Raw genomic sequence first — 16,124 nt, 5'->3', positions numbered from 1 at the left:
TAAATTCAACATGTTTCTTTCTTCAGTGATCTGGAGCAGCTTCGAAAAATCAGACGACGAAGTCCCCATGAAGATACTGAGTCCTTTACTGTATACTTGAGATCTGACGTGGAGGCAAAGTAAGGACACGGTTCCTTTGGAATAAAAATACAAGCTCAATTTCAGATTAATAAAAACACATTTAGACAGACCCAGAGATTTTTAAATGACATATTTTTTTGAAGTAGAATATTTTATCTGGGAGTTACTAGTTATGTACTACTTAACTAAAACTGTCCTAATTTATGAGAAAATTTACTGTTGAATTTACTATTTTATTTAAAACAAATTTAGTTTAGAAAGGCTTTATAAGTTTTCTTAGTTTAGAAAAGTTTTTCTAAAGGACCTTATGCTTTGTTGTAAGATTCTATAATAGTAATATGCTTTATCTAGAGTTAAATATGATACAGTAAAGTCATTAATATTGTTCATTGTTGTGGGTCATGTGTCCATAAACAGATCTTTGGAAGTTTGGGGAAGCCGTGAAGCTCTTGCCAGAGAGAAGAAACTGCGCAAGGAAGCAGAAATAGAATACAGAGAAAGTAAGTGTATTCAGCTTAAAGCTAAGTTGACTGGAAAGGACAGGCATTGTGCACTCCCTGGTGGCTGCATACCTTTGGCTTTGGCTCTTTTGTTTGTAGCATATAGCAGTATCCATTTTGGAATACAGTTACTTTATAAAAACAATATCTATTTGTTTGTTTTATCCTCTATAGCTTTTTCGAGATGATGAGAGGAAGTGAAGTTAATTTGTGGTTTCTTATAAGACATGAATATTAAAACAATGGTCTGGCCTTGGCTGGTGTGGCTCAGTGGATTGAATGCCCGCCTGGTGAACTGGTCACCAGTTCAATTCCCAGTCAGAGCTTATGCCTGGGTTGCAGGCCAATCCTCAGTAGTGGGCATGCAACAGGCAACCACACATTGATGTTTCTCTCCTTCTCCCTTCCCCACTCTCTTAAAATGAATAAATACAATCTTTAAAAAAATAAAAATAAGCCCTGGCTCGTGTAGCTCAGTGGATTGAGTGCGGGCCTGCAAACCAAAGGGTTGTGGGTTTGATTCCCAGTCAGGGCACATGCCTGGGTTGTGGGCCAGGTCCCCTTCCTCATGGGAGGAAGCCACACATTGATGTTTCTCTCCTTCTCTTTCTCCTTTCCTTCCCCTCGCTCTAAAAAATAGATAAATAAAATCATTTTTTAAAATGTTAAAAAAATAAAAATAAAATGGTCTGATTGGAAGATTTTACTTATTCTAAAAGTGATAGGATAGTGCTTTTTTATGGAAAAGCCTGTTAATCAGCTACCACATTTCTACTTTAATTAACTGAGTCAGATATTTTTCAAATATCTATGAACTAGAAACTGCTTGGTGCTTGAGATTTAGATGCACATAAGATTTTCAGGGAATTTAACAACTCAGTGTTATAGTAATGGAGCCACCTTTATAGAATTAGGATTAATAGAATATGAAATATGGCCCTGACTAGTATAGCTTAGTTGGTTGGGCCATATCCCTCAAAGTGAAAGGTTGCCAATTTGCTTCCCAGTACAGGGGTATGTACCTGGGTTGCTGATTTGGCCCTCAGATGGGGCATGTATGAGGGGCAACTCAGAGAGAGATGTTTCCCTCTCTTTCTTCTCTATAAAAATAAATTAATTAAAAAATAAAAATTAAAAAATATGAAAAAGGTTTCAGATCATTTTTGATTCACCTATATATGTATTAATGACAAAAGTAATACTACTTGTGATTTTAAAAAGGATACAAAAATATAAAGTAAAAAGTCTCTTTTTGTTTCCTTTAATATTGTCTCATTTTTCTTCCTAGAGATAACTTAAAATTTCTCTCTGTGAATAAATCATCAAATACTGATATTTACATGATTCCAAAGTCACATTTTGCAAGACAGAATACTTCAGAGAAATTTAATATCCATCCTTGTCCCCTCCACCCTGTTTTTCTTTGTCTAGCATATGTAACCATTTTAAAAGTTAGTTTGGGGATTATTCTTTTCATTAAAAAATATAAAATAGCAAACATACATACATATATTACATACAAGATATAATAAAATAGCATACCACCCCCCTTTCATAAATAAGACATACTAAACACACTTTATGTCCTTGATTTTTTGGGGGGGTCCAACTTGTTTGAAACTCTGTGCTTTCTGGACTTGTATGTCTATTTCCTTCACCAAATAGGGGAGTTTTCTTTTCTTTTTTTCAAGTAAGTTTTCAGTATCTTGCTCTTCCTCTTCTCCTAGCACCCCTGTGATTGGGATGTTGGTGTGTTTGGAGATGTCACAGAAGCTCAGAACAGCTCAGAAGTGCTCATTGTATTCACATTGTTATAAAACAGACCTCCACAAAGTTTTTTCCCAGAAAGTTTTCATCTTACGAAACAAACTGTACTTGTTAAACAAGAACTCCCTTAGTCCTCTACCCCTAGCCCCCGATAGCCACTGTTCTACCACTTCCGTGTGTTTGACTACTGTAGGTGCCTCACATAAGTGGAAGCATACAGCATTTGTATTTTTGACTGAGTTATTTCACATAGCATAATGTCCTTCAGTTTTATCCACGTGAAGGGGTTTCCTTTTTAAGTCTGAGTAATATTGCATTGTATGTATATAGCACATTTTATCTGTTCATCTGTGGACATTTTGTTTGCTTTTACTTTCTGGCTATTGCTGATAGGTAATCTTGTTGACACCTTGCTTTAATTATTTTTTTAGTATATATATCCACAGTGGGATTGCTAGATTTTGTGCTTGTTTTTTTAGATTTTTTATTTATTTTATTTTTAAACAGAGGGAAAGGGAGAGAAAGAGAGAATCATCAATGTGTGGTTGCCTCTCATATGCCTCCCATGGGGGACCTGGCCCGCAGCCCAGGCATGTACCCTGACTAAGAATTGAACTGGCGACCCCTTGGTTTATAGGCCAATGCTCAGTCACTGAGCTACACCAGCCAGGGCTATTTTTACTTTTTTGAGGAGCCTCTATACTGCTTTCCATTGCATTTGCACCATTTTACAATCCCACGAGTGTACATAAGGTTTCCAATTTCTCCACATCCTTACTAATACTTGTTCTTTTCTTTTTTCTTCTCTCCTCTCTCCTGTTCTTTCTCTTCTCTCCCTCCCTCCCTCCCTTCCTTCTTTTGTCTTTCTTTTTTCTTTCTTCCCCTCCGCTCCCCCCTACTCTCCCCTTTCTTCCTTTTTTCCTTCCTTTCCTCCCTCCCTCCCTCCCTCCCTCTTTCCCTCTTCCTTTCCAAATAGTAGTCATACTGGTGGGTAGGAGGTGATATATCGTTGTGGTTTTGATTTGCATTTCTGTAATTAGTGATATGAGCATCTTTTTATGTGCTTGTTGGCCATTTGTATATTATCTTTGGAAAAAGGTCTATTCAGTTCCTTTTTTAATTGGGTTACAAATCCAGATTTCTGTTAATTTTTGCTGGTAGCAAATGAAGCATGTATAACATAGTCTTATTGTGTTAATCTAAAATATGAATGATAACAATATGTATGAGCTAAATATGTTTTGTAATTCTTTTCTTATAGGGCTATTTAGAAACCAGAAAATATTAAAAGAATATAAAGACTTCCTGGGAAATACCAAGGTAAGGATATCTTTCTGATAATGTTTTGCATGTGTTACACAGTGAACTTCTAGTGCGTTGTGAAATACCAGCATGTCTGATCCTAATTTAAGATTTTCTTGATTGTGTTGTAATTTACTGAATTACAATGTATTTGCTTCTGTCTGATTTTTGAAATTTTAAAAAATTGGGACATAAGTTCTCTTTAAATTTAGAACTGTGTTGTAAACTGTGAGTATACAGATATAGGTGAGGGAGAAGACTTCATTTTCTCAGGTTTTTAGCAAGATTTAGCTCTCTCATACCCACCTTTAATTTTCTTTATCCCATTTCTTACTCATAACCCTGGTTAAACATTTAAAGTGCCAGTTTTCTGCTTATACTCCAGAAGTTCAAACCCTGCAGGATTAAATTACACAGCTCTTTTGATTGTTCTTTCTTTATTATATGAGTATACAAAATCAGTGGACACTCAATTTTGACAGTCTTTCTAGATTCCCATAGTATAATCACTTTCCCACTCTGAGATAGCTGTTGAATATTTTCCTCTCTTTTCAAACTTCCTACAGCCTTATTCTTTACTCTTTTTAAAAAATTGGTTTTAAAGGGGAGAGGGGAGCAGGGAGAGAGACAGAAACATTAATTTGTTGTTCCATTTATTTATGCATTCGTTGTTTGACTCTTGTATGTACCCAGACTTGGGATTGAACTCTCAAACTTGACATATTGGGATTACACTCCAAGCACGTGAGCTACCCAGCCTGGGCCCTCCCTCTTTGCACTTCAGCCGATGACCTTGCTTCATATTTCAATGAAAAAATAGATGTAATCTTATAAAAGTACCTCACTTTATATCACCAAATTTATTAACTTATCTGTATGTGTGCCAGAATACTCTGTTATTTTCCTTCCAACTAGAAGGAAATTAATACTGGGACCAGTATAGAAATTTACTTTCACTATCCTACCTCTTATTCTCTCCTGAATCCTTTTCACCTGGACTTTCATCCCTTCCACTACACTGCAATGGCTCTTACCAAAGTCACCAACACCGCCAAGATGCTAAGTATTTATGGGCAGAGTCAACTTGCATTTAAACTTAGCTGGGAAGTTATCTCCTATCAAGAAGTGAACATCCTACCTGGAGAAAGGCAAATAGCAAATCGTTTTCTTTCTTCTGAGTTATATTCATGACATTGTAAAATTTAGAAATTGTCAGTGATGAAATGCTTTTCTTCCCCATTCATTATATTCAAAACTTCCTTATTTCCATTTCCCTTCGGAGCCCTGTGTTCATGGCACCCCAGTGCTGCACCGAAGGCATGGACTTTCTTTAGTGGCAGAGACTCCTGTGAGCCAGCACCTTCAGTGAGGGCTGTGTCCACTTACTCAGGGCAACTGTGGCCTGTTTGCCAGGGGCCAAAACCGCCATAAGCCAAGGTGCCTTACTAAGAATAAACTCTTGGTAAAAGTTTGCTCCAACCCCACTAACCACCTAAAATTTCACTCCTTATTTGTTTTCCCCATTTCTCAAATTTCCAGACCAGTGCATTAGATTATAAAGACTTCTTATTTAGATTTACCCGGTAATTTGTAGCCAACTCTATCCCTCATGCCCAGATACAGAGCCATGGAAGAACAAAAAATGTGTAAGAAATCTTCAAATAAAGGAAGGAGCTAAGCATCCCCAGCATTCTCTCCCAGACTGCCAGTTTACCTACCTCACTAAACTTGGTCAACCTCCAGTGGTCCCTGGTGAGGAAACAATGGTTACATGCAAAAGGCCAACGTTATGGGGGGGGGGGGGCGGTGAGGGGGCAAAATAAAGGAAATGAGGAAGGAGTGCTCACGGCCGCCAGTGTGTTCCTCTCCTGGAACACCTTGATCTCTAGAGGCCTAAGACAGTCTTTCTCCTGGTTTTCCTCTTTGTTAATTCTTCCTCCTCCCCTGTTGTGTTTGCAAAAGACCCTGCTTTTTTTTAATCTCACCCTTTAAATGTTAAAGATTCATTGTAGGCTCTTTTATGTTGAAATCCATTAGCAAGTCTGCCCTGGTCTGTATGGCTCAGTTAGTTGGAGTGTTGCCCCATAACCAAAAGGTTGTGGGTTCAGTTCTCTGCCAGGGTATATACCGTGGTTGTGGGTTCCATCCCTAGTCCAGTTGCGTACAATCCCTGGTTTGGGCGAGTGCTGGAGACAATCAATCAGTGCTTCTGTCTTGTGTCGATATTTTTCTCTTTCTCCCTCCTGCTGTCTCTGAAAGCAGTGAAAAAGGGAAAATGTCCTTGGGTGGGGCTAAAAAAATAATAATACTAAAAATAAATTCATTAGCAAGTTCCAGTGGCATTTTCTCCAAAATAGATACCTAGTACGACTGCCTCTCACTGTGTACCTTATTGAAACTTTAGTCATTACCATCTCTTACCTGGACTGCCCTCCTAATTGACCTCTCTGCCTTTGCTTTTGCCCCCGTAATTCATTCTCTACATCATACACTATATCTTTTTCAAACATAAATCAGACTATGTCAAGGTTCTGCTTAAAATTATCCAGTGCCTTCTATTTCCAATTAGAATAAGATTTATATTCCTTACCATAGTCTACAAAGTCCTCTGAGATATGACCCCTGCCTCCTTCTCTGGCCTCAACTCCTACCATTTTCTTTGCTGTCTGCTTTAGCCACACCAGTCTATTTTTTCTTTGTTTTTTCTTTTAAAAAATATATTTTATTGATTATGATATTACAGTTGTCCCATTTTCCCCCCTTCACTCCTCTCTACCCTGCACACCCCTCCCACCCACATTCCCCCTTTAGTTCATGTCCATGTGTCATAAGTTCTTTAGCTTCTGCATTGCCCTCCCCCTGTCTATTTTCTACCTACCATCTATGCTACTTATTCTCTCTACCTTTTCCTCCCTCTCCTCCTCCCGCTCCCCTGTTGCTAACCCTCATGTGATCTCCATTTCTATGGCTCTGCTCCTGATCTAGCTGTCCTCTTAGTTTCCTTCTTTTTTTTTTTTAGGTGTGGTTGTTAATAATTGTGAGTTTGCTGTCATTTTACTGTACATATCTATCTTCTTTTTCTTAGATAAGTCCCTTTAACATTTTATGTAATAAGGACATCGTGATGATGATCTCCTTTAACTTGACCTTATCTAGGAAGCACTTTTTCTGCCCTTCCATTCTAAATGAAAGCTTTGCTAGATATAGTAATCTTGGATGTAGGTCCTTGCCTTGTATGACTTGGAATACTTCTTTCCAGCCCCTTCTTGCCTGTAAGGTTTCTTTTGAGAAATCAGCTGACAGTCTGATGGGAACTCCTTTGTAGGTAACTGTCTCTTTTTCACTTGCTGCTTTTAAGATTCTGTCCTTCATTTTAATCTTGGCTAATGTAATTATGATGTGCCTTGGTGTGTTCCTTCTTGGGTCCAACTTCTTTGGAACTCTCTGAGCTTCCTGGGCTTCCTGGAAGTCTATTTCCTTTGCCAGAATGAGGAAGTTCTTCTTTATTATTTGTTCAAATAACTTTTCCATAACTTTTTGCTCTTCTTCTTCTTCTGGAATCCCTATAATTTGGATATTAGAACATTTAAAGATGTCCTGGAGGTTCCTAAGCCTCTCCTCATTTTTTTTGAATTCTTCTTTCTTCATTCTGGTCCACCGCATTGATTTGAGTTCCACTTTCCTTCCCATCACTATTTGTTCCCTGTACATTTTTCTTTATTTCACTGAGCATAGCCTTCCGCGTGCAGCCTTCTGCACAATCTTGGGATCTCTGCCCGGCTGGGTGGGGAGTAGGTCTAGCAGCTGATGCAGGAGAATTCCCCAAACAGGTTTTCTTTTTAAGAAATTCCTCCTACTCGAGCCTTCTGCTGCGTACAGCCCAATTCTCCAGCCAGACAGGTGACTGTTGGGGTCAGTGTGCGTCACTGTGAGACTCAACTCTCCCAAGCTGGAGACCACAGTTTCCGCAGGTGATCACGGCCCCTGTGTATTTGCCTCTTTGTCCTTATTCCCCTCTATACAACTTCAAGCAACCAGGTCTCTCCTGGTGCTGCTTAAACCTTGTTTGGCCAGGGAGGGAGGGAGCAGTTGACCCAGCTCTCTCCCAAGGAGTCTCTGGTAGACCCAGCACTGGCTCTGGGCTCCGGGCCTGGGATGACAGCCACCCTGGTCCCCAGGCTGATCCCTGGAACCTTATTGTCCTGAAGCACTCTCCTTACCATTTGGTTTTTCTTTGTCCACTACAATTTCTGGTGTCTTATTTTCATATTTCCTGGGGTACTGTTGGCTGTTCGCTCTATTCCCCTGTAGATTGACTAGGTTTTTGTCCCGTGTGTAGGGGGAGTAGAATCTGGTCCCTCCTACCTTGTCGCCACCTTCCTTCTCCCTGTTTTTTGTTTTTTAGGGGTATTTTTTTGTCCTCTTTACATGCCAAACTTTTTTCTGTTTCAGAGTTTTGAATGTGCTCTATATTATGCCTGAGACATTCCTCCAGATTTTTCAAGTGGTTGTCTCCTTATCATTGAGCTTTTTTCCCTGACTGCTTTAGGTAAAATAACCCCTTCCACCTTATAGCTTCCACTCTCCACGTTACTCCTCAGTTCTGTTTTATTTTCTTTATTATACTTATCCCTGTCTGATATTATGTATTTCTTTATGGATTTATTCTTTATCTCTCTGTACGACACTGAGGTCTGTGAGGGCAGGGGCTCTGTTTTGTTTACTGTCATATCCCAGCATCTAGAACTGTGCCTGGCACATAATAGTTGCACAGTAAATATTTCTTGAATAAATGACACAAGGCAGAATATGTGAAGTGTTTTAATAGTAATGTAAAGTGCAACATACATTTGTGTTTAGAGGGAGTGTTTATTCTCAGTGGGGGACCAAGGAAGGCTTTGCTTACAGAGGTGACACTTGGCCAGACACGGAAAAGGATGAGTAACACTGGGACAGATTGAGTGGAAGATGAGAAGGGAAGAATGGGAGGAAAAAAACACAAAGTGTCTGACCAAGGAGCAGCAAAAGAACATTTAACTCAAATATATTTTCTCTGAATATGTTTCTCTACTTTATTTCCTTTTGTTTTAGTCTTTTGGAATTTAACACTTGAGGTCATTGGTTTTCATTCAACAGTCAGGAGTTAAATTAGAGCAGCAAACGTTAGCTATTCCACTGTTTAAAAGTTAAAATGTTGTCCAAGAAATGGAAAAAATCTAAAGTCAGTTTTTATTCAGTACACTTGTATGACTTCATTCTTAATTTCTATGTAACCAACTCAGGTCCTTTCTAGAAGTGGGCAGGAATTCAATTCCAAGGAAACAATAAACAATTAAGGTTATGGAAAAGGACCCTGATATACTTTGAATTTCCATCTCCCCACTTTTTTGTACAGGAAATTCTGGAGAAACAATTAAATAAATAAACCTAGTTGTTTATAGGTATTGGTAGAGGAGATATTTTCTGGTGTGTCAGTTACTTATAAACTAGAAATTTTAGTGATTTTAAATCGTTTTTTTGTTTACAGCCACGTTCCAGATTTTCATCAGTTTTTCTTAAGGGTCCAGGAAAAGTGGTGATGGTTGCCATTTGTATGTAAGTACTAAAAATAAGCCCATTAAAAGAGAAATATATTATTTTATGTATATATTCTTGAATATATAAATTTATTAGTTGGCATCTGCACTGGCTGGTGTGGCTCAGTGGATTGAGCACGGGCCTGTGAACCACACAGTCGCGGTTCGATTCTTAGTCAGGGCACATGCCTGGATTGCAGGCCAGTTCCCAGCAGGGGACTCACGAGAGGCAACCATACATTGATGCTTCTCTTCTTCCCTCCTTCCCTGCCCCTCTAAAGATAAATAAATGAAAAATATTTTTTAAAAAATTTATTAGTTGGCATCTAACAGAGTTAGAGGTTTATGTTATTGTAGGAAGTTGAATGTCTTTGTTTTTGTCAGTAAATTGATGGAGAAGAGTCCATATAGATACCCAGGTTTGTGCTATGTACATATTTTTTCTTTTTTATTGAATTTATTTAGGCGACATTAGTTAATAAAAGTAGGTTTCAGGTGTATAATTCTATAATAGATCATTTATATATTGTATTGTTACTAAAGATAAGTTCTGTCCACCCCACGTTGTGCTGTGTGTATTTTTGATATGGTTAAGTAAGATCTAAGAACAGTTGCAATCTGAAAATTGTTTCTTATTTTCATTGAAGTGGATAGAAGTCTTTTTAAAAAAGTGGAGCTAGCCAAGGTTATTTTTAGAATAATTCAATCAACCTGGATTATAGCTGTTGAAGAGTATCTGCACTCTTTCTTTTCTCCCACTTGGTGTAAAACATAGTTGATATTTTTGCCATCTTTTGTCCTCTGTCTTCTTGATTCCTCTTGTTTTGTCTTTTGTCCATTTTGTTGAATAATCTATATAAAAATGTTGAAAAGCATTAATTCCGTAATTCATTAGTTTGTTCTTTTATTTTGAAAATATATACATGACATGCGTCAGGAATTGTGATAGGGTCAGGAAATACGTTATGTTCAAGAATTGGAGGGGCACTAAACTAGAAGAAGTCGTGTGTAATAGTACAGATAAGAGACGGTGATACACCAAACTGAGGGAGTGGTGGTAGGGATAGAGAGACCTGGTGAGCTTCAGAAGGTATTTAGGACAGATGGAAAAGGATGTTGCCTACATTTCTGGACAGTTAGATAGATACTGCACCATCACAGAGAAGGAAGGTCAGGGTGGAAGCAGAGGAGATGTGGAGATCAGTTTTGAGTTTAAGTTTTTATAGGACACCCAGGTGGAGTTGGTCAACAGGATTAATTTTGTCGGTAAAATGGGGTTAGCAATTAAAGTTTTCTTCATCAGAGGAATTTATGTAATATACTTTAACTATGCAGCAGTTAAGTACTTGGTACATAATATGTACTTCATAATTATCATTAATATATAATGATCTGAAGTTCAGGAAGGAGATTTGGATTCAGGAAAAATCCCGATGAGGGCTAACGTTTGGGAAATGAGTGGAAGAAAGAGCCGACTGAGGAAGAATAAGGAGCAAGATAGGAAGAAAACCAGGATCTTCATGGACGCTAAGGAAGACGGTGATTTACGAAAATAGTGGCAGCCCTGGCTGGTGTGGCTTAATGGATTGAGCACGGGCTGTGAACCAAAGGGTCATTGGTTCAATTCCCTGTTAGGGCACTTGCCTGGGTTGCAGGCCAGGTCCCCAATAGGGGGCACACGAGAGGCAACTACACATTGATGTTTCTCTTCCTCTCTTACACTCTTCCCCTCTCTAAAAATAAATAAAGTCTTAAAAAAAGAAAATAGTGGCAAATGCTTCTGTGAAATTAAGAAAAATACTAAAATGTTTTCAGGAACTTTATAGCAAGAAGTAGTTGGTGGTATTGGAGACAGAAGCCATTATTTAGAGCATTGAAGACTATACACAGTGAGTAAAACTGAGAAGCAGGAGCAAACATGATTCTTCCAGGGCATTTATTTGAAGTGGAGGAGAGGGAATAAATGGAGGAAGGGGATGTACAGTTTCCTCATGTATAAAATGAGGATGTTAGTATTTGCATGATAGATTTAAAGGGTTAGTATAGTGCCTCAGATAAGTCATGCTAGTCAGTACTGCTGGAATCTGAGCAGCTGGCTGGCACAGAGCTAATCATACTTTATTTGAGCATCTGCGGTCTAGTATGACCCAGAGACTGCTTGGTCTGTATTTGTCTTCACCTATTTAACAGCCCTTCACCAAAGTTTTGCCTTTGACATTGCCTTTGGTCTACTGGACCATATTGAGTGCACATCTTCTTTTACCTATTTAAGACACATAATTTTCTTTCTAATTTTACTTTGTTCAAATGTAGAACATCTTCTTTTCTCATCAATTCTCAAAATGTACTTAATTTGCTTGTACACATCATACCTCTTCATTTGTATTTAATAATACTATACTCTATAATTTTCAAATTTGTACTCTTGTTACCTAAAACATAAGTTCTTGAAGGCTGTAGATTCTTTTTAATTTACTTTAAACATAATCTAGTATAGAGGTATATATAGTCAAATAAGCTTTTGGTGAAAATTTTTGTCTAAATCAATGCTAAATTGTTTTCTCTTTCTCTCCTAGCAATGGATTAAATTGCTTCTTTAAATTTCTTGCGTGGATTTATACAGGTTCAGCAAGTATGTTCTCTGAAGCTATACATTCTTTATCTGATACATGTAATCAGGTGAGAGGGAAAAGGTTTTTTCTTACTAATTTTGAAGTAATTTTTACTGCTTTAATCTAAAAGTTAGCCTGTTTAAAAACTGAATAATTCCTATAGTTGGCATGTGGAAGAAAAAGATTGTTTGGCTTTTGAATGATGAAGTTGGTAGAAATATGATCACGGTATTTTAAAGCAGGATGTTAGGCTTTAAGAACATCCAATAGTAGAATATGAATATGAGATTATCAGTCACTTAGTGTTTGGGCAGAAGTTTTTGTAGAGGAAATTCTTATATTAGGTGGAAATTTTATATCTAAATATGCGTTCTTAAAACTGTAGGTGACAGTGTATTTCAGTTGTTTGAATAATGATATAAATTAGTCTCATGTGGTTGGTGAATTGAAATTTCACATTAGATTAGTATTTTGAATTCTCTTCCTGAATTTGCAAGTGAAGAAAGATTTTTCTAAAGTTAAAATACCTTCTTTGATTCAAATTTTAAATACTACAAACCTAAGCCTTTTTAAAAAACACAATAAAAATGTATGCTTGTGTTACTATTCACATTTTTAAAGAATGTAGTATATTAATATATTTATTTATCTTTGGAGAGGATGGGAAGGAGAGAAGGAGAGAGATATCAATGTATGGTTGCCTCTTGTGAGTCCCCTACTGGGAACTGACCTGCAACCCAGGCATGTGCCCTGACTGGGAATCGAACTGCAATCCTTTGGCTCGCAGGCCTGTGCTCAATCCACTGAGCTACATCAGCCAGGCCTCAATAGGAATATTTAAGACATAGTTAAAAATAATAAAATTATAAGGAGTAGGGAGAGCAATCTCAGATAAAAATGAAACCCAAGAACTCACCTAACTGACTCAGATGGTTTGCAAAAGTAAGGAAAGAAGTCAGACATTTGCTGTTCATACTAACAAATCTCTTCTTTGAATTAAATTTTTGTACAGTAAATACGTAGTAACTACTATCAGTGTATTTTCCCAGTTGATTGTGAAGTGGAGGGAAGGGAGGGGCTGAGACATAACACACTGTGTCTATTTTATTGAAAGCTTATTTGAACTTAAGAAAATTGAAATGCAAAAATATTTGAACACATGGATAAAGAGATACATCCAGATTATTAATTTCATTCTTAGTTATTATTAAAACATTGAAGATAGTTTTTAGTGCCCATAATCTGAAGTAATATTCAGGGGTTTAAAAGAATATGTAGATATAAGCTATGTACTGACCTGAAATAACAACATAATTTGAGTAAAAAAATCAAATTTTAAAGCATTATGTAAAGAACTTCTGTTTCTAGTCATGATGGACTAATAGGGACTGAACTTAGTATTTTGCTGTAAACAACTAAAGAACTAGATAAACTATACGAAACAGTTTTTTCAAACTTTGGACAATAGCAGAACAACACTGTAATCCCTAAGAGAAGAGAAACAAATGAGTTGAACTGGGTGATCTCTGGCTTTGTGCGAGGAGGCGCATGTGGAAGAGTGGAGCGAAGTGAGAGATACGAGTCTCATTAAATTGAGAAGGCGGAAAGAATTTGGAGTGTGAGGAGGCTAGAAATTACAAGGCAGAGTTCCACAGAGGATAACCGCTCTAAAGGATCAAGCTGTAACCTAAATTACCTGCCAGAACAAAGCCCCACACTCTAGAGGAAAGACAACAAAACCCATACACTCAGTATAACATTCACAGTGTAATAATTAACCAAGAAGCAGAAAATTTGATTTATAACCAGGAGAAAAATCAGTCAATAGAAACAGACTCAATTGACATATGATAGAATTAATAGTCGAGAATGTTACATGGCTATTATGCGTATTGAAAGGAAAACATGGCCCTGGCTGGTGTGGCTCAGTGGGTTGAGTGCTGGCCTGTGAACCAAAGGGTCACTTGTTCAGTTCCCAGTCGGGACATGTTGCTTGGGTTGCAGGCCAGGTCCCCAGTAGGAGGCATGTGAGAGGCAACCACATATTGATGTTTTTCTCCCTGTCTTTCTACCTCCCTTCTTCTCTCTCTAAAAATAAAAAAGAAAATCTTTTTTAAAAAGAAGACAGAAAAACATGAATATATTGACAAGAGAAATGGAAGATATAAAAAAGCACTAAATGGAGATGTTAGAGCTGAAAATATATCTGATTTGAAAAAATCACTTTATAGAGTTAATAGCAGATTAGACACTGTGGAAAAAATGAGCAGTGCCCTTAAATACATAGCGGTAGAAAACAGTCATACTAAGGGAAAAAGTCTGAAAGAAATGAAAGGAGACTCTGTGACCTGTGAGACAGTATCAAGAAAATAACTGTCAAACATTTAAGCAAGGAATCATGCCAGTAGCACAGACTTTCAAATATAGAGAAGAAGGAAATTTCAACTCCTGTAATAAGGCCAGCATAACCCTGATACCAAAACCTTACAAAGACATTACATGAATCCCTCAAGGACATAGATGCAAAAATCCTTAAAATATAATCAAATTGAATCCAGCAATATATGAAAATGATAGTAGTCATAGTAAAATGAGTATTCTAGGAATATAAGGTTAGTTTAACATTCAGGATCAGTGGGTATAGAAGGCTGATATGCAAAAAGCACTTGCATTTCTACTATCAGCACACAAATGGAGAATGAAATTTTAAATACATTCTGTTCACTCTAACATTAAATAATATTAAATACTTAGGAGTAAATTTAATGAAAGATGTGTAAGACTTTTATACTGAAAACTTAAAATGTGTCTGGTAGAAATTAAAGAAGACCTAAAGAAATGGAAAGATATACCATGTTCATGAATTGGATGACATGATGTTACTGTGACAGAGCTCCCTCAATTAACCTATAGATTTAATACAACTCCAATTATCACAGCAGACTTTTTGTGATAGAAATCGAGGAACTGAATACATTCTAAGATTTATATAGAAATGCAAAGAACTCAGAATATTCCAAGCAACCTGAAAACAAAAGAAATTTGGAGAACCCTGAAACTTACTGTAAAACTACAGTGATTAAAACAGGGAGGTACTGGCCCAGGGTTTACAGGCCGGCGTGACTGGAGAGGGTGCGGCAATGGGAGCACAGTTACCTGGTCGGTTGGTTTTTGACGAAGGCATCAGAGCAGTTCAATGAAGGAAGGAAACTGTCCAACAAATGGTGCTGAAAAAGTTAGATAGCTTTATGGGAAAAATTAAAAGTATCTTGACCTCCTTCTTAGACCATATACTTGAGGTAGGTCATAGGCTCAAACATAACAGCAAAAACAAACAAACAAAAAAACCAGCAAAAACTGTAAGGATTCTAAAGAAAACCTAGGAGACCATCCCCCAGATCTTTGGGTACATAGAGATAGATTTCTAAAGCAGGACACAGAAACAAAACCATAAAAGAAAAAATATTATAGATGAAATGATATAAATTGACAATTTTTTTATTAAAAGACATTCTTAAGGAAATAAATAGGCAAGCCACAGATTAGGAGGAAATATTTACAAAGCATATAGTAATCTGACAAAGGATCTTCAGTATTCAGGATAAATAACTTCTGCAACTCAGTATTAAAAGACAACTCAATTTCTTTTCTTGGAGAGGCTCTGTATTTGAACAGGTACTTCACAAATAAAGATACGTGAATGGGGGCCAATGAGCACGTGGAAAAGTCATAAGGAAATGTGTATTAAAACCCCAAGAAGACATCTCTGTATGTCTAGTATAGTGGCTCAGTTTAAAATCCCTGATGACCAAATGTTGGTGAAAAGGTGGAGCAACTAGACTTCTCAGATGTTGCTGGTGGAGTATGAAATGTTAAAACCACTCTTGGAACTGTTTGTCAGTTTCCTGTCAACATATGCCTATTGTATCATTCAGCAATTCCACTTCCAAGTATTTTCCCAAGAAAAATCGGAATGAATGTGTACAAAGACTTGTATAGGAATGTTTATAACACCTTTACTTATAATGGACAAAAATCTAAATTAACCCAAATGTCCATCAAAGTGGAGGAGATAAACAAATTGTTGTACAATGTACTCAAACAATGATTATGTAGCAATAAAAAATGAAATACCCAGTAAGACGCACATATATATCTCCAACAATATGATGAATAAAAGAAGGCAAACACAGTACAGTACTTATTGTGTGATTCTACTTTTATGAAGTTCAAAGTAGAACTTCTTAATCTTTGGTTAAAAGGCTCAGAAAATGGTTCTGTCTAAT

At 37.2% G+C, this 16,124-nt stretch overlaps 1 protein-coding gene across 1 annotated transcript in view; it reads left to right on the top strand.

Annotated features, from left to right (window-relative positions):
• Window positions 1-16,124, top strand: part of SLC30A9 (solute carrier family 30 member 9) — a 78,077-nt gene that overhangs the window by 30,487 nt on the left and 31,466 nt on the right. The window contains exons 5-9 of the mRNA XM_037064238.1: window positions 27-119; window positions 499-581; window positions 3,610-3,668; window positions 9,178-9,245; window positions 11,803-11,905. Of these exons, the coding sequence (XP_036920133.1) occupies window positions 27-119; window positions 499-581; window positions 3,610-3,668; window positions 9,178-9,245; window positions 11,803-11,905 (406 nt within the window). The remainder of the gene's footprint in view (window positions 1-26; window positions 120-498; window positions 582-3,609; window positions 3,669-9,177; window positions 9,246-11,802; window positions 11,906-16,124) is intronic.

The sequence above is a fragment of the Sturnira hondurensis genome, unplaced genomic scaffold (assembly GCF_014824575.4).
Source record: "Sturnira hondurensis isolate 20B ecotype Veracruz unplaced genomic scaffold, ASM1482457v3 Scaffold0015056, whole genome shotgun sequence".
NCBI lineage: Eukaryota > Metazoa > Chordata > Mammalia > Chiroptera > Phyllostomidae > Sturnira > Sturnira hondurensis.
This window is presented reverse-complemented; position numbering and strand designations above follow the sequence as displayed.